This window comes from Dinoponera quadriceps, unplaced genomic scaffold, assembly GCF_001313825.1.
Source record: "Dinoponera quadriceps isolate SergipeBrazil2010 unplaced genomic scaffold, ASM131382v1 scaffold533, whole genome shotgun sequence".
In the NCBI taxonomy this organism is placed as follows: domain Eukaryota; kingdom Metazoa; phylum Arthropoda; class Insecta; order Hymenoptera; family Formicidae; genus Dinoponera; species Dinoponera quadriceps.
This window is the reverse complement of record NW_014554780.1, coordinates 787,406-806,635: the sequence shown is the minus strand read 5'-3', so window position 1 is coordinate 806,635 and position 19,230 is coordinate 787,406. Positions and strand designations below refer to the sequence as shown.

General features: G+C 45.2%; 2 protein-coding genes across 23 annotated transcripts in view; one reads left to right on the top strand and one right to left on the bottom strand.

The window, feature by feature from the left end:
• Positions 1 to 15,399, bottom strand: part of LOC106741801 — a 62,941-nt gene extending 47,542 nt beyond the window's left edge. Inside the window, exon 1 of the mRNA XM_014614147.1 lies at positions 12,666 to 15,399. The gene's annotated coding sequence lies outside the window, so the exon portion shown is untranslated. The remainder of the gene's footprint in view (positions 1 to 12,665) is intronic.
• Positions 1 to 19,230, top strand: part of LOC106741797 — a 215,236-nt gene that overhangs the window by 175,695 nt on the left and 20,311 nt on the right. For 13 of the 22 annotated variants that reach the window (XR_001374212.1, XM_014614120.1, XM_014614124.1 and 10 more), the window contains 11 exons: positions 1,026 to 1,197; positions 7,042 to 7,187; positions 9,346 to 9,399; positions 9,703 to 9,750; positions 10,675 to 10,764; positions 11,785 to 11,847; positions 15,418 to 15,643; positions 16,423 to 16,542; positions 16,612 to 16,719; positions 16,899 to 17,081; positions 17,416 to 17,512. Coding sequence is in view for 21 of the 22 variants with exons in the window: in XM_014614120.1 (XP_014469606.1) it covers positions 1,026 to 1,197; positions 7,042 to 7,187; positions 9,346 to 9,399; positions 9,703 to 9,750; positions 10,675 to 10,764; positions 11,785 to 11,847; positions 15,418 to 15,643; positions 16,423 to 16,542; positions 16,612 to 16,719; positions 16,899 to 17,081; positions 17,416 to 17,512 (1,307 nt within the window). In the remaining variant the exon portion in view is untranslated. Of the gene's footprint in view, positions 1 to 1,025; positions 1,198 to 7,041; positions 7,188 to 9,345; positions 9,400 to 9,681; positions 9,751 to 10,674; positions 10,765 to 11,784; positions 11,848 to 15,417; positions 15,644 to 16,422; positions 16,543 to 16,611; positions 16,720 to 16,898; positions 17,082 to 17,415; positions 17,513 to 18,916; positions 19,186 to 19,230 lie in introns of those variants that run through there. The other 9 variants (XM_014614136.1, XM_014614126.1, XM_014614125.1 and 6 more) reach the window with 9 other exon arrangements.

Sequence of the window (19,230 nt, the reverse complement as noted above, 5' to 3'; positions counted from 1 at the left end):
GATATGGTCTACCTTCTCGTTACATTGAATATACATTGACGAACCTTTTCGCCATAAATTTCTGAAGATATTTATCTTTGTCATTCGAGTGCATTTAAATCCCGGTTCTTGTGGTACCAGCCCGGCACCTGACCACCTCACTCTTACGTTATTAATTACGATCATGTAAATACCGTAAGTGCAAAGTCATCGCAACATAATAGCAACTCGATATATTCCCAATGCTAGAACTATAAGCCCCTCCAGAACCTCCGGCGACTTCTTACGTATGTCGTTTTCTTTGTGACGACGCTGTGTGACGTCATAATGTACGAGAAGCAACATCTTTCATCCCATTTTTCATCCACTCCCGCTGTCACTCGAGAGCCGTAGATTGTATATCCTCCCGTAAGAAGCACGATCGTGAAGAATCTCTTTTCTCACCCTCCATTACGATGACTGATAAATGACATTCGCCCACGTTCGTTATCGGGACATCCTGCGACACGGTTTCCCCATCGTAATTTTATTCGCACGTTCGCGCACCGCAAGACTCACGTTCGACCGAGCGACGTATCGCGCTACAGATAGACAAAACGTGAAGTGAGATCATGAAGAGAAAGAACGAATTCTCATGAAGGGAAGAAATAAAATGTGCGAACAAATGTTGCGTAAACGATTCTTTGTCGTCAGGTTGCTGGGAAAATAATTGCCGATATCAGTCTGTTATTACTATCGACCGCTCGTTCATTTTAATCTGATTTCGTACACGATAAATGTGCTATTTTGACATAAATATTCATTTCTTATCGGTTTCACCGCTATACATTTTATATCACCTCGTAATTCACACACTGCCGATGACGTTTCGTTGAAATTTAATCGTCTCCGTTATGAATTCCTATCGCAGAGCGATCGGTCATTGTTTTCCAATTGACCTAGTACAACCAAAATATATGCAACGATGTAATACAAGGGTAGGAAGGCTCCATGGGAATTTCATTAGCCTCTACTAATACGAATTATATTGATCTAAATATCCACAGATCGGCTACACGGGGAGAGCGGATACATGAGCAGCCCCGAGCGCGGCGGCGGGGTCGGTTCCGGAAGCGGAAGATACCCACCCGGGCCTTACAGCACCGGCAGCAGCTACGAAGACCCGTATTACTCGCAATATTCGGGAACTGTTACTCCCGTTATCGACGAAGAAGCCAGGTAACCGGAGTTCCGCACACTTTCGGAATAACGACCCGCCATCGCACGCACTCGCAACCCTACATAACAATCGAAGAAAGAGACGGTGATGTCGTTATAATAAACGAGATTTCCGTACTTCGGACCTTACAGGGTATCCTAATCACACGTTCATATCTACCTGCGGTCCTTGATTGATTTCACGTTTGTCCAAGGCCTGTTAATAATTGTGCGAATCAAGATTCGAAAAGAACGATGAAAAGTAATTTTATTATTCGTCTGTAAATATTGATTGACTTTATTTCAATAGAGTTCATTTTGTTAGACGTGTTTTCACTGTAAACATTTAAATCTGACAAAACGTTGCGGAGCATTTACGTATTTTCGCTAAAAACAACTGTAAATACGGACCCGCGTAGGTAAAGCGTGGAGAATCCGGGATACTCTGTATATATGTAAATTCCACTAGGGAAACAGTTACATAATTTATCCGATTGCAACGAGTATTGGCTGTCTCATCCTATCAGAATCCATTTTCGCCCATTTTCAATTCATTTCCAATGTATTTTCAAACATGGATTTTCGATCATACTATAGAAGCATCCGCTCATATAGAATATATTTTTCATTTTGAATAAATACATCGGAATTAGTCGAGCTTACATTAAACAGTCGATTACAATGTTGTCAACAAACGGGGCCGTCGACAATGGGTGTTCCGTTACGGTAAATTATATTTCCGATTAAATCAATTAACGCGTGTTAATTAGTCGCACATATATGCAACGTTCTTAATGAAACAACTTTAATTAACACATTTTCGGTTTAACGGAAAAATCTGCACTTTATTCCGATTCAAGATGAGACTTTCGAATAAAGCGAGGAACGTTACACCCTCTCGGCGTATGCTCGCCGATACACACAAGGGGGAGATGCAAAGACGAATAAGCTTCTCGTCAGATCACGAGAACTTATTCCAGTAATTAATTATTTATTCACCAGCTTGCATTTCTTTCCGCAAATCGCTCCCTACACATCCCTCGTCCATCTCCTCTCTCGCTCTCTGCACTTCGAACATATTCGCGAATTTTGCAAGCAGTGAGAAACCAAGAATTGATAATACACCCTCTTCCCTCGTAAAAACACCGAGGCATCGGGAATACAATTATTACTTCATGACGAATAACTTCGAGCCGCGATTTCAGACAGTCGCATTTAATAGACCAACCTTTTTTTTTTACCAGCGGTCTTTTCTAAAGAGATAAAAATGCCGCTTCGCGACATATATAAAAACCGTCCCACTTCTAGTCTCATAAATCCAAGCGATCGTAACTCTCCGTCTTGCTTGTCCGTCGCTCTAACAAGCCTCTCGACATCGTTTCAACGCGAGGATCATTCCGAATCAGAATCTCGGCTGATCGCCGATTATGAACACGAGCGGAGTGCGAAGAGTTGAAGCCCACGATGACCCTTCCCTCCTCCCCTCCTACCCATCCACACGCCGACCATGTCTCTCGAAAGACGCCGTAAATTCTGCGGCGCTTTTCCACGCACGCCTTATACACTCCGGCTGAATAAATTCCGTTCACCCGGAGAGAGAAAAGCCCTCCCAGTAGCCTTTCTCCTCCTCCCTCGCGAGCAACCCCAGTGTACGAGCAAAACGATGTCACCACCACCACCACCACCCCCGTTCCGACCGGCCCTGATCTGGTCTTCGCCCAACTGCCGCCAGTTAGATGTCTGATAGCGCGGATGTGTATGTCTGTTGTGGGTGGTGCAGCGATACGGAGCTGTTGGAGGAATCGTACAGCCTTTACGGCGTGAAACCACCGGGGCGTCCGCCGTCTGGTCCCCCGCGGTCCCCGTTTCCTCCGGGTGCACCACCCCCTCTGCCACCCGGCGGACAGAGCTACGACGCTACTCGGTACTGCACCCACGCACACACACTCTGTCGCCTGCGTGTTTGTCTTGCGTAGAGGCCTGCCTGCCTGCGGAATCAGAGGGAGTGAAAGAGAAAAGAGAGCAAGATGTAAAGAAAAAAAAGAAAGATAGATACAGGGAGACGTAGGGAAAGGGGGAGAGAATAGAAACTAAGAACCAGGCTGGCTGGTTGGATGGCTGGCTCTGACTGGATGCTTGCGAATGAGTACGAGTTGCACGAGTGTCGTTTTGAAGCGAGAGCCCCTGGGACGCGTAATAGCGGCGAATCCGGATCGCCATTGGCAAAAATCTCCCAGGATCCCCCGAGCAAATATGCCTCGGTGGTTTTCGCTTGTAATTAGGAGTGGGATTCGGTCACGTTTCTTCTGATACCGTGTACCGTACGTGTATTCTGATATCGTCTCAACGCCGGTCGATCCTGACAAACAATCAGCCGTCTTTGGCGGCTGGGAACTTGGCTAAAAAATCGCGCCACACTCAATTTAAGACCATTCAGGTAATTCCACTTTGCCACTTTGTGCCTGGATTCGCCGCTGAAGCGGAGATGGATACGTTCACACGCGGTCGTTCGTTGACTAATCAGAATGAAACTGTGGCAGTGAAACGACGAGAGAACGGCCGAAACAAATTTCTTGTTACCCAACGATCACAAACCGGGCATTTGTTCATTCCCGGCGGCTGGAATTTGAGGGAAATTTTAAATTTCATTGCTGTGCGAAGTTAATAATAAAATTTAAAGGAAAATAAAACCTTACACACGAAATATTCTTTTTCTTTTCGGAATAAACGTTTAAATTGCAGTATTTTGTGCACAAAGCTTTATTTCAGTTTTAGTGAACTAACTTTGGCGTCGAAAGGATCACGTATGCATTTCGCGTGATATCAAAAGCATAACATTTGTGATAGCCGTTGAAAATTAATAATTGGACTAAAAACGTGTCCCTTTGTCATAATGGAAATTTGTCACAAATACAGAATGATTGCCAATTAAGTTTTTCGTCATTTCGAGGTTACGCCACACTATTAATAACGTATTCGTTTGTACGACGAACGACACGTAATCTCGTACAAAAATCTGCACATTGCACCACAGAGGATTGGATATTTCTGGCCGTAAAATTACACTTCGAAGTTTAGATGTTAAAATACAGTATTGACCGGTATCCATCGCTGCTCAATTACAGAGAACAGTAGCATCATCCAAATCAAATGCTCATTTTTTATTTCCTATTTGTGCAATGCAAACGATATATTTCCATCGTGTTTGCCTGACGAATAGCATTCGCAAAATTTACACCGATGTTTCATCGGGTTCCCATTGCGGCTCTTGTCGCGCGATCGAGCCATTTCACTGCGAAACTTGCGGAATTCTCGCGCGGAGAGCTATCCAGCTAGATTCAGAAATTCGTCGTTTCCGAGCTAATCCGATTATGGGACAAATGTAACGCGTGCATATTCGCGGAATTTCAATTTCGCCGAATCAAATTGGAACACTAAACGATCTCCGCTCGTAAATCTTCCATTGTCCATCGAGAGCTCGATGAGATCGACGGTGGGATTTTCATATTTATTTTATATTTTATAAGACAGATTTTTTTACTTTTATCAAGAGAGATAGGACGCTGCTATGCTCTTCTTTTACACGAAGCGGGTCCATGCCGAATCGTCTGCAAGTGCATGTTGTAGCATACGTCAGGCATCTCGATCGAGTTGTCGCGAGAGAGACGCCACTGCCAGTCTCGTCGGGTCATGCCGCCTCGCGCGGGGGCAAAGTGGGATCGATCGGTGGCACGATTTTAACGGATCTGCACGTGAGAGGCAAAGAAGAGAGTGAAACGAAAATTGTCCGAAATTGCGGAGTGAACGAAAAAATTGAGCAGATATTTTCCACTTCTCTTTTGTTCTTCGGGATCGATCTCCGCCCCCTTTTCGATCGCACACCGCCGATCCCGCCACACTGTATATTACATATCCATCTTAGCGCGACGTCCATATTTTCCGGGACGCCTTATGTATTATATACGCGAGATACCAAATACGCTCTGTATCGCTCGAAAAACAAGATGTGTGTGTGTGTGTGTGTGTGTGTGTATATATATATATACTGTATGTATAAATATTTTCAATGTGACTCGAATAATATGTATGATATATAGAAGTGTAACTTGCAACCTCGGTGGAATGCAGCATGCCGACTAGCGATCGTAGACGAGAATGCATTGGTCATATACAGGGTGTTTCAAACATATCACGGAAGAAAAAAATGAATGGATAATTATCAACACCACGCCCGGGATGAAATAAACGGCGTATCGGAGCTACCAAATTCTCGACGATATTCATCCCGAGATCAAAATAATACACAGTTAAATCGAGTGATCGCTATGTCAGCGGTACATCGTCCATTTCATATTATATTTATACGCAATTCTGAATTTTACGTAGTGCAATCTCACGTCGCCGTACTTTGTCGCGTAATTATTCTCTCGCACTCTTGAGATTCTCATCCGCGATACGTCTTTGTTAGTACCGAAAGTGTTCAAGAACATTCGCCAGCGCTCGTAAAAAACTTTCTAGACAGAATTGATATTGTTTGATGGAACGAGGTTTCACATTAGAGAGAAAGAGAGAAAGAAAGAGAAAGAGAGAGAAAGAGAGAGTGGGAGAGAAGAAACCGTAGCCCGGATGTACTGGACGGGTCCGAAACTCACTTTATCTCGCGCAACTTGGCGCAAGAGTTATCACACCCGAAATTGATCGAGCCACGCGCACGAAAATCTTGCAGCCGATTTCATCCGCGCCGCGTATATCACATACATCACCCTGTATATCATTTTATGTACGTAATGTCACCGTGACGTAGATTGGGCACCGCTGTCACTTGTCATGCGAAACGATAGATGCACGTGATTAGCATCGTGTTATGTAACTCATATCCGTTTTCACCGATGGGAAACACGCTCGGGATGAAGTTTTCAGGCGTCGGCGTGTGCGCATCCTCGACGAGAGTCGTTTCGCGTCCTCTCGGTGAAAATGGATCTGTACAGAGTCTATGGTCTATTTTTATTGTCAGAGTATGTCTCTCGCGATGCCGCCGCGCGCTCGCACACACACGCGATGTCTCGCTATAGGTCGAATGGTGCCATTAGATTACAGTAAGAAAAGTAGCAGCTGAGTAAAGTATATTATTGACTAAATATGCGGAAACGTTCCACGGGAACACGCGATGCGAGTGTATGAGATGTGTGTGTTATTAATATCGCTCGTATTTGACACACCATTGATCGCTCAATCGATTTACGCTTCTCTTTTTCCGTGAAACTATATTACAACACCGTTGTAATCATCAAATTGTAATCATCATTTCACGATATTCAGCTTACCACAATCATAATCATCATCAGCATTATAATAACGTCAATAAGAGAGCTTTACATATATCAAATTTCGTTTGATGCCGAAACCATTAGAATCGAATTGTTCTATAAATTATTTACCTATTAATTTAGATATTTGCGACCAATTACGCGCGTGTTATTCGTGCTCGCAACTGAGATAAAAATCTAAGCAAAGATTAAAGTATACACGACCCAATATTTTACAATTGCAAACAATCTTTTGCGTTATTGTAAGAACGCCGTTTTAAATCGAGTTGGTCAATTCGCATCTGATGAAAACCAGACAGTCTTTTTATCGCGCTTCTAACGAGTCACATTCGCTTCACTTGGGCGTGCGAAATTGTTCAAGAAGAGACACACCGCGATATGCGATAAGTATTTACTTAAACTGTGATTCGTCCGGAATATTTACGTTATTCGCCAAACGAGAACATAAGCTCCTAACTGTCCTCGCTTTTAGAGCGACGGACGTTTGCTAAATCGACGTTACTACTCCATTCTTTGACCTGCGAACTATTTGTCACAGGATAAGGGTGGAACACATGGAAAGACAACTGGCCAACCTGACCGGGCTCGTTCAAAAAGCTCTGACGCACGCACCGCACACCAGCCCTTCGCCGCGAGAGTACTTGCAAGTCCCGCCAGGACGTGATCCCTACACAAGAGCCGCAGGTACGTGTTCCGCTAAGCTCTCACGCGGGTTCACTTTCTTCCTGGGTTCTCTTTCTATACTTTCTATTTCACCGTCACGATAACAGCATTTTCCTTGGTTATTCTGTTCTGTTCATTACGATAACACGAGACTCATCTCGAATGTAACAGAGATGAATCATGTTTTCTTCGTTTTTCACGGATGTTATCTGCAATACAGCGCAATCTTTTTGGAAAGATTCCCTTCGCAACAATTCAGCAACGATGATGGGGGTGTTTAAGGGTTTTTTTCCGTTACAGCGTTCAATACTTAATGGCTCATAAATGCTGTCTACCGCCCATTAGCGGGGTTTCGGGGGGTCGGGAAAAATAAATTATATCTTTGTTTCCCGGGAAGTAATATTCGAGTTGAAAGATTGTCAATATTAAATATTGACAACATTCGAAGGGTTGTTGTACAAGTTACAAGTTCCGAATACTTTAACGGAAATAGACTGAAATCGTCAACCAACGCGCAAAGCGACCACGCGTTCAGTTGCAGATAATTTCAATGAAAATTACATTATTAAATTATCATCGTCATTCTTTTAAGCAGAAGTCACTGTCGTCATATAGTTTAATAGTTTAACAGTTTAATACTAGGGATTTTTGTCTCGCCGAAGATATTCGACGCGTTTTAGCGACGCCGCTCTCTTGGTTCATTTCCCTCCCGAACGTTTCATTGCTTATTTTACAGAAAAAACTAGCGCATTCACTTAATTCACTAAGATAGTTTCAGCTAAGAAGCATACGAGACTGCTAGACCCCACATTAAGTAGCCTCTACTAACATTCATCTGTCCGTTTCATCCGTGCCTGTTCATCTATCCACTTCATCGTCTTTCAACCACTTTCAGACATCTCGAAACTACGGTTCTTAGTAACATCATCCATGCCGAAAACGCATCGGGAACGATAGTTGATAGAAACTGAATCGGGCGATCACGTCGATATTTTTTTATCAGACCGCCATGTCAATATTCACGATGTAATCGTAATAATTAAACATAGAGAAATGCAAACGAAATGTAAGCGCCAAAGAGACATTTTTGTTGAAGTAATTGCAGGAAGATCCTCGTATTATCAGAACTATAACCGTACGGAGGAAATAGTAGTGAAGTATAGAAGTAAATAGATAAGAAGAAAAGAATTTGCTTGTGTATTATATCATAATGAAAATTCGGAAAGAGCATACTAGTATAAATAATTGGCGAAATTGTTTGGCGCACGCATGTTTTGTGTTTCCAGTCTACGAGTCGTGATAAACCGCCGTGGTCGCCTTCCGGATAAGCCAAAATTCACCGAAACGACACAACCTTAGATATAAACGTGCATACATATATGTTGCATACATACATGCAGATATACATATATATTGGAAGATTTTATGCCGTGAGCTACGCGCCAGCAACAATATGCCATATGTCATATTCAGCGTGTTTCAAAACCGCACGAAAGCTAGAGAATATTCGGGCGTATCGCTAAATAGCGCGGTATTCGGAATGTGCATCGATACCGTGCCGGGGTGCTGTGACATTAATTTATTATATTAAACAATGCAGCGAGCGGAATATGCGGAATGTCACAAACGACGGTCTTCGCACGTTTTACGCGAATTCGATAACACCGGGGATGCAAATTTTCCGCATTAGAGGATCAGCTCTCAGCCATCACGGTCAAAGTTGAATCTGATAACTATTATATCGCGACTAGATTTCTTTCTATTTATCGCGAAGTGACGAGACATTTTGAGAAGCGGAGTCGACCCTCTTCCCAATCCTCGATAATATTAGTTATTACATCAATTTTGCACGAAATACAAACTAAAGCCGCTGTAACAGTAACGTTAACAACGGTTGCGAGTCACAATTAAAAAAAAAATATTATTCTCAATCAACGAGATATTCGAGAGCTTCGTGAAATCAACTTTGTCAGATCGCGTTTGTCGGGGACACGTGAACGACGTGTTCGCAAAAATATTCGTGCTTGGAAACTTGCCATGTATTCGAGGACGTCAAGTTTGATTAGCGTAGTTTTCGACGGGGGTCATATAGTTGCCCAGCGATGTAGCCTCACGGACTGAATTCTCCTGAAATCCTGCTGTACAACTGCTTTGTTATTCCGACTAACGCACACACCAGGCGCCGGGGACGAGTTCGACAAACACTCTAGCTCCAGCTCTGCCTCACTGCCAGGTGTGTCTCTCATCTTCTTCTATCTTCTATTCACCTCCGAATCACTGTTTAACCGCTACTTATATATATATATATTATATTTATACATATGTTTATACATATATATGTATATATACATACATTTATATATGTATATATCACGGTCTCTCTTTATCTATTTTTACATATTTATTTACATATCTACATATACACATATATATATATATATATGTGTATATATTTTTAACGTTGCCTTTATCTCTATCACCGTTATAATAAAACGCGTGTCCTTTAAAATTCAAGTGTCTCAACCTGCCGTTACAGATGACTCGTACTTAAGGACTGACGTTAAACCGCCAAAATTAGGCAAAGGTGCGCTTCAATATATGTTTCTTTCTTACATGCACTTTCGAATGCTCGCTGTATCGCCGCCTCCCTCACCCTCCTGCGTTATCATCGTCGCACATGTGTCGCATATTCACCCCGACCGTTCGCACTCGAACGAAATACCGCCTTGGTATTGCGATATTTTGCCGATGACGATGAGAATCCGAGTAATATCGCCGACAATTTCGACAAACCCCGTTAAGTTCGGCCTTCACTTGTGATGTCCTTCGTCACTTCTTTAAATTCAATGTCCGACGATATTCAAATCGCGCGTGGTTGTTTCTCTTCCGGTTGATTTCCTTTTGGTTCGCCGTGGTTTGAAACGCCGCTCTGAAAGGGGCAATTCACTCCGCCGGCCGTTTCTCACGACACGCCATATTTCCTTGCAATCAGCTTCGATTTTCGTTTGCACGGTGCACACGCTAAGGTTTCCGCCACTCCACGAATCGTTTGAGCCAGCGCCGGCTTCAGGGCTGACCCGGAAGAACGGTTATCTCGAAATTAGGACTCACGAAGTGTCCCGCGCGATATATCGTGTTGTAATTCGAAACATATCTCGGGACCCACTCGACTTTGAAACTAATTCAAATGACAAAAAAAACCGGTGTTTCGCACAACACAACCGATCTCATCTTATATTTGCAACTTTTCTTCAATTTTTCTTATTATAACTTCCAATTGGGATGATGTTCGAGTGAAAGAGGGGAGGGAGGGCCGTGGAAAAGCTCCGTTGAGGGTTCCGGGTATTGTATTTTTATGCCCCTAAAGCCGAGGCTGGTTTTACCCACCCTACATGCGTCACGCACACTTTATCGAGATCCGTCCGAACGCACACGTTCTTACGTACACGCTTCTTACGCTTGACGCACATGTACCACGCAAAAATATGCTGATCAACATCTATTCCAGACAAGTCGGTGTCGTTTGAAAAGTCAGTGTCCTTCAGTGACGAGCCACCAGACATGAACTCCCCCAAACAGCATTCCCCGCAACATGCAGGTAACGGCTAGCGCACGTCACGTAAAACGCAAAATGTATGCTAAGCACGCTGTAAGGCCAGAATACCGAGTTACATGTTGTTAGATCACCCGTCGAGGAAGTGGTAGACGGTTTATCCGGGCGCCCCAGCGTTGCAGCGCGTCTCAGACGAGAAAAGTTGTTTTTTTTTATTTTACGGTGACTGCTGTAAAATAAAAATGTTCGTTTTTTGATGCTTTGCGATGTCGGATGAGTGTTGATGTCAAAGCCACCGTGTCGCTCGAAACTTCCTCGCCGGCAGGTTCCCGCTCGCGTAAGTAAATGGAGTGAATGACGTCCGCGTTCAATTAGCGACAATTAAAGGAGTCAATCTTGTCGTGACGACAAGATTAACAATGCCGACCTCTTCTTGCTGAAAATTGCGCTGGAACGGACGTGGCGACCCTTCGAGAAACGATACGGCGAAATATCGCACTGTGATTGTCCAGTTTTGCAACGGGCAGGAATCGGATGCAGATTTGCCGTGGGATATTATCGAGGAACGCATTCGTGTCCGATGCCGATTGAGATCGCCGGTGAATGGAAAGTGGCCTGTAATCGTCGGAATCTGCGTTCCCGTTTATCAAAATCTTGCCGAGCTCTCATTCGCGAGTCATACTCGATTTCGTCGCGCCGTCGCGTTAAAGGTTTACCCGCGTTTACGTAACATACTCAACAAACTAACACAATCACAGGCGAGGGATTGTTTCTGACAATCCGCAACATCGGATATTTCTCCATATCTTTCTCTCCCTCCCGATATCGCTATTCCGCCACTTCCTGTGACCACTGTACAGCGAATCTGTCGGATATCCGGAGTGTACTGCTCTATTCGCGAATGTTATTTAGTTATAAGGGAATTCAGTCTAATCGAAGGAAGATCTTTCTGAGAGCGAATGGATATTTACGATAGAATGTCCGATCCTCTCGCGGTATAACGAATACTAACGCAATAATCTCTAACGCCTTCTCGTACGATTCTGCAATGCCTACCACGACTAGCGGACACAAAACCTACGAAACCGGCAATCAAATCCTCCACGTTGCCGAGGATGTCGTCGCAAGGTAAAGCTTTCCCCGTGTTTCTACTAGGGGTGGGAACTGTTCGAAACACTTGGGTCTGCTCGAAAATGTTCTATTTCAATTGTTATTGCGTTTATCATTATTATTTACTATCATCGTATATCTACTTTTATCATTGTTACGTCACGTCACCTGTTACTTTTTAAGACAAATTTCTTTTTCATTTAATTTTCAATTGTTTCTTACTCGCACAAAATCTTCTGCCATGAAATATTCGTATCCTTAAAAGCAGCTTTTAAGTACGTCCCTACGATGTGAAACATGGAAAGGACTTTCGCGTCACGGCAATAACGCTCGGATATCCGAGTGGCATCCAATATTTGGTGGAGATTTTTTCGAGAAATCCACGGATGTTGTGCCGCGATTCGAGCAGTTCCAGCCCCCGATATCTACGCTTCTCCCCTATGTGTCACGCTGTGTCCATCGTATTTGTGTGTTACTCGTAATCAGCGTCATTCCAAGTCTTTGATACGATCTTCCGTCGTTCCGTTTCGAGCCTTATTGATTTGTGTTCCTCGTCCGCCCTGGGGCGACACTGTACGGAGGACACCGGAAAATTGTAAGTCCACTTTCAAATAAAAGCCGAGACGAGCGTAGCTGGATTAAACGGATTAATGTGTTCGTTTCCATATAAATCGATTTTCAAGGTATGCCGTGCGAGGAGGGCGACGGGTTTAGTCCAGGCGGAACGGGGAAATAACGAGTAACGAGTTAATCAAGCGCTATACAGAGAGAATTTGCATGGTTCTCTTTTTTTTTTTTTAACGCAAAACTCATCGAAATCACATAAAGTCTCTCACCTCGCGGAAGTTGCTCTCCCGGAAAATCTCGCGCTCCGTATCTGTCACACTCACGTTCGGCAACTACCGGCGTTGACATTCGCTCGATGGACCGAATGATGGGATCCCCTTTCGTCTCCTCTCCTCTCTCTCTCTCTCTCTCTCTCCCCGTGAAAATTGCATCGTGCGCGAGAAGCGGAAAAATCGCGCGAGCAAGAGAAATTCGCAGCTTCGGAAGGAGAAATCTCTCGAATTCGACCGGTACTTCAAGTCACATCGGCCGACGATGGAGACGAGACGCGACTGTGCTCTTTTCTACGTGTCCATCATATATCACCGCATTTTGACGAACGTCCAAGTTATCTCAAGGACGCTTCTCACGGGCCGTAGGGACATCATGCGTCTCTCCGCGCGAGACAATTCGCGTCGCCTTGTTTCGCGAGACATTTGTAACGAATACCGTTTCTCCGCGTTCCCGTTCGATGTCCGCGCTCGCTCGTGTTCTCGAAATATCGCGCGATTTCGTTGCTCCCTCACACAATCTCTCTCTCTCTCTCTCTCTTTCTCGATGTGTCTCTCTTTGTCTCTCTTTCTCTTCTTCAGACCGAGCGATACATCACGGCTGCATATCTGCCGGCGCCGATCGCGCGAGAAGAGCGTCACGATATCCGTCTTACCACCGGCCCCGTGCGCAGCTCCTCGTAAATTCATCCTTTATTCATCCGATTCCCGGTCGGCGGGGCGTATTTTTATTTGTCCCGCCGGAACGACGTTGCCTGTCACTGTCGCTCGTATCATGAGATCGGTTCACTTGGTATTGTCCCGCGAAACATTTGTCGTGTTCTGCGACGTGAATTTGTTTCGCGCGCGAACGCACGCTCACGCCAAGATGCACCACCGGTCGAGAAAGATCATATCGGATAACTCGGCTCTTCGTGCGTGCAGACCCGCATAATTGCCTTCACATATGATACCTGATTATTAACTTCTCCAGAGCGCGTATTTCTTACATCGAGAGGAAAAATATCTAAAGAGTAAAAAATATTTATTCGGTGCCCCGTTGGGAACTTCCAAGTGGATCGCCACGGAAATCCAGGGGAGTCACATGCGAATCCATATAGGATATTAAAAATCCATGTAGGAGATTGATCCAGCATTGAAGGTCCATGTAGGCACTCATACGGACTGTTACATAGAATTTGGGTTTCTCGCGCGAATCCCCGAGGGCAATCACGGGGAGACTCCATATGGATTCCCGCTTGATTTCTCTCGATAGAATTGATACTGATAACAGATTTAATAATATATTCACCTGAGTCTGAATTCCTTTGTTTAAGTGGAACATTTATTCAATCGATATACACATTTTTATACACCGGGGGAAAAAATGATTTCTTTCAAATGAGAAAATACACATTTCCTTAAATCTACAGCTTTGCACGAAGGCAATCGTTTGTTCTGTTTGAACAAAAGAATTTAGAGAGAAATTTTAACAAACTGTTATCGTTGCACACCCGCCGAATAAATACCTTTCATTCTTTACATATTTCTCTCTCAACGTATGCAGGAAAAAGGAAACTCTGTTCCAGTAATTGATTTTCTGCCGGGGACCGGAGTAAAACTCGGTTGGTGGGAACAGAAAAATTTCCGCGGGATACCTCCATTCAATCGCACGTCCTCAGTTATCTCGATCGGGTTTTAACGCGGCCGAATGTTCAGACGATTGTTTTCGATCCAGCGATAACAGAGGTATCGGTTCCTCTCTTTCTCTCGTCGCCGGTTTCTGCGTCCCCCTCTTTCTGTTGCACGAGACATTTTTTCTCGTCCGTTTGCTCGACGTTCTAAAACGTCGCGCAATTCAGCGGGTTAAGGCTGTTACGCCGGTCTGCGCACACATTATTCCGACGTCACTCACGGATCATACACGGAGTCATTCACGCACAGCGGGACGCATCACGCAGAGAGCATACCGTAATATACGCATACACGCACACCCGCTCCTTCACTTGAAGTATCACCAGACAGCGATATTTTCATCCGCCCGGTTAGGTCATCCGTTTTATCCTTCTTCCGCTCCTGCCTTTCGCCATCCGCCCAATAAAACCGCGGGCAATAAAAGTGACAGTAAAATTGTGTTGTCGCCGACCCGTTTAACCGTCCTGTCCTCTCATTACCGGGGCCCGCTCTTCCATCGTGCGAAACTGTTACGGCAAGGCGATCGATCAGCGACAACGAGCGGCGAACGTCAAATCTAATCAGCCGATCGAGCCGCCGCCGGCCGTGTTACTCGAAATGTCGGCGACGAATCGTTTGTGTCGCAGCGCAAGGCAAGCTCCATGCTTGACGAGAAATGCGATGCGATATGAATAGGGTACATTCCGGTACGCAATTGTTCGCCTTTCGACGTACGGCTGAGAAAAATGCATGAAAGATAGACGTTTGTTCCGATTTCGCTTACCGGTTTCGGAAAAATAGCCGCCTATACCTGGAATCGAGAATTCCAGCAAAAACGCCCTCTCATCGACTTTATTGGACTTTTCTATTTTCTTTTTTTTTTAATTTTTTCAATCACTTCAATCGCATTTCTTCGTGCGACGTTCGCCAACCGCGTTGCTCGCTGCTCCGAAAGTTTCCCGTCGGAACGTTCTTCCCACGGTGGAGGAAATGGTATGAGCCCTACGCGAGCTTAAGTCCTTAAGTGTGTTCGCGCAAGTCCGCCAAAAAGTCCGGGAGCAACGCGGGGCTCTCACGCGTGTTGAACGAACATTTGCAGAACGGGACAGGCACAAGCCGACGCCACCGCCGAAACCGGCCGCGTTGGTGACCGGCCAATACGTCTACAGGGACTTGGCGCTCACGCCGGAGATGTACAACCAGCTGAGGGGTCTGCAGAAGAAGGCGAAGGACCTCAGGCAGGAAGTGAGGAACCTCAGGCGTATGTCGCAGGCACAGGCTCACACAGTGCGAGAGACCATCAGGGACACGTTCATCACGATCAGGTATTACGAATGCGCCCTTCGGCGAGCGAACGAGCTATTTCGCAAAAACGGGTAAAAATGGGCGGCACCAGGAAGTGAGACTATAATATATTTATATTTTATATATCTTTTATATATGTTATATTTTTGTAGAGAAGTGTATGCGCGTAAATTTTTCATTTAAGGAAAACTGCTCCTCACTCGGTCAAACTAAACTTACGGGCCTTTAGGAGCAGAGCACGGATTTTTTATTTGCCATTAAATGTTAATATTGCTAATATTAATATTTTTATGGAAGGATGTAATGCTTGAGTATGTATTATCGTACTCGGAATATTCTCCGCTCTGCGTGGAGAATTTAAAAATGTTAAGCTTACTCTTTATATCTATCAATACGTGATTCTCCCAATTAACTCAACCCAGAAAAATTATTATTTTTAATTTACACTAAACGTTGTGAAAAATACGATAACGCACATTCAAGCATTACATTCTCCGACAAAATATATAAAAAAAAAAAAATATTAATATCTAAAAACCCCAAATATTCCGTGCTCTATTCCCAAAGGCACGTCAACTTTAATTTTAAACTTCCGACGGGATTTTAAAGACCAAAAAACAAAATGTTATATCGATTTTGGTGCGTTTCCTCTATTATCGTCGGATTATTATTAAAATGATATCGCCGGATGATTTCTCGAACGTTGTCCGTAAATGACACGATTGTGGGATAGCTCGCGTGTTCTCCGAGTTCTCAGTGATTTCGATTGATATAACTGACCGTTTGATTGGCGCCGCAGGGCAATGCTGTTGTCGGGCGGAGACGCGGCTTGGACGGCCGGTGACGCGGAGAAGATTCGACTGAGCCGCGAAGAGGATCTCTACAAGCAGGAAATGATAAGGCTGGAAAAAGATCTCACGTGAGTATCGCGGCTCCGCCGCGTGGACGGCGGGAACAAGTCGCGCTGACGAACGCTTGCGAATTTCAGCGAGCTGGAGAGTACCGTGGAGGAGCTTCGCGGCAATGTGATCAATAGAAAGACGCGTGTCAATATGTCGGATGTGGAGAACATGGCTTTAATATTGAGTAAATCCAGGTAAGCCGAGCGCGCCTCGTCCGATAGAGTCGGTTCCGCTCGAGCGGGACGACGCTGTCGTCGCGTCGGACGCTCGTGTCCGTTACGTACCGGCTAACAGCGAGCCTCTCGTATCAGTTACTCGATGATTTAATCGCTCGACGACTGAACGTTTCTCTCCTTCTTTCCCCTTCCTCCAGCAAAACCGTGGCCGACTTGAAAGTGCGGTTTCCAAGTTTGCAAGAGGGCATGAAGGGTCTGCTGAGCTCCGAGATGGAGAAGGTGGTGCGCGAGGAGAAGTTCCTCAAGGAGGAGCCCGAACGACTGGAGTCCGCGTTGAGACGTTGCAAGAAACTGACCGGCACTCTCGTGACGCTCAAACGGTACGACCCCTCGTTATCGAAGCACGCCGCAGTGGTGCCGCGAATTCCGCAAACCTTTCACGGCGAGCGGGCGCATATCTCTCCCTCTGAAAAGTCATTGGAACAGTCGTAAGAAAGAAGATACGTCAGATATCGGTTCGTGGCGCTGTTAAAATAAGTCATGCACCCCCTTTGATATTCGATATGACGGCAACCAGGTCGAGGTGCAATCTGCGCCAGCAGCAACGTTACAAGGAAAGAGAGCACGTAGTTTCTCAGTATCGGAGACCCACCGGTAACAGGCTTTCCCTCTCGAATGACGAAACTCATGACCGTCTTTCGGTTTTCTGCTTAGCTTGGCGTCGGTGCAAGAGCAGCGATTACCAAACGCAGCGAGCGTGGATGCCGAGGACACGCCACCGATAACACCGACGACGGCACAACATTCCAAGGTAACCGCTCCATTGAACCCGCTCGCTCGCTCGCTCGCTCGCTCGCTCTATCTCTCTATTTCTATCTCCTCTCTCTCTCTCTCTCTCTCGCCCTCTATCTCTATCTTCTCTACGTCTCTCTCTCTCTCTCTCTCTCTCTATCTATCTATCTATCTATCTCTTTTCCTCTCTCTTTATCTATCTATCTATCTTCCTTCTATCGAGATCCGATCCAACTCCAGATCTGCCGTTTCAATTTCTTCTTTGCTCGTCCCGTCCTCGAGATCTGGAAACACACGCTACCCATTGCATGCGGTATCCCCAGGTCCTTCCCTCGACCCACTTGTTACGCTTGGAAATCCATATCCCCTGGTGTCCGCCTTTCTCTCTCTCTCTCTCTCTCTCTCTCTCTTTCTTTCTGTCTCCTCCGAGGAAGAAGAAAAGAAGAACCGGGAAGATAGTGAAAAAAAAAAAAGAACGGATTAGCCTCGTGGCATTTTCTAAATGAGCTAATCTCGATTCGAGTCTCGGACTCCGGCCGGAGCTCGGACTCGCCGATTGGAACCAGTAGACGGAAACGTTTCCCGCGTTCCCTGCTTGTGAGACGCCCTTCCGGCGGAGAGTACGCGCAATCGAGACACGAACGATCGCGAACGACGCGCTTCGACAGGAACCGTTCGCCTCGAGAGGTGTTCGCGAAACCGGGCTTCCCGACGATCGCGCTACAAATCCCGGTCTCCTCGTGCCTTCCTCCTTCGCTACGTACACATTTGATCGTGTGGCACATTTTGTCGCGAGTGGCACGGCACACGATTCGCGTGATTATCGGAAACATCGGCTTTCGTCAGAAGATGGGCACATCACAGGCTTAACGAGCGAATTATGGTCGCGACAGGTTCCCCAGGAGAAATGTACCATATTTTCGCTAATAGCGCCAGCAGTCCGGGGAACATCGCCGATCGATGGAACATTCCTAATTATGGGACAAGCGAATTGTGGACAAACGTGTGCAGAATGCGGGGAAAGTCGACACAGTCCACCGGTTCCCTCAGCGGGTCGATCTTCTCCTAACGGCAACGTCCAGCGTCACATAATTTTGTACGTCACTGAAAACGAGCAGTAAATAATGATTGGTAACTTGACAACGGATAGATGTTACTTTGAATCTTATTTTGGGACGTGATTTTGTTGGATATCGCGGAATGGAAATTCGGAAAGTCGTTGTCGGGTTGTATCTCAACATGGGATCTCGGAAAACGGAACATTTCTCCTGGTATTTCCGTCTTGTTGTACGGACTTACGTTATTGTAATTATTATAATTCGTAAAATGTGCGATATTGAACGCTATTCAGAATAAAATAATACATAATAATATGAATTGTCGAGGCGAGACATTTCTGAAAGAAATTCTTCGCGCTTGACAGACGAAAGATTGCAATTTACGAGTTCCGCGAAGCATAATTGGAGATCGCTCAACGAAACTTCGCGGAAACCTTACGGGAAACGATTGTGCCCATCGCAGCTTTTCTGTTCACCTCTGCGAACTCGTTCACCGAACACTCTTCAACACGACGGCAACATTATATAATCTGCTACACCTGTCAACAAAGTAGAGCGTCGATGAGACCACTCCACGCTTCGTAGATCTTTCTTGTCCCACATAAGTAAGCCGACATGGTATTTTGCAGTGACACACACACGCATATATATATATATATATATATATATATATATATAT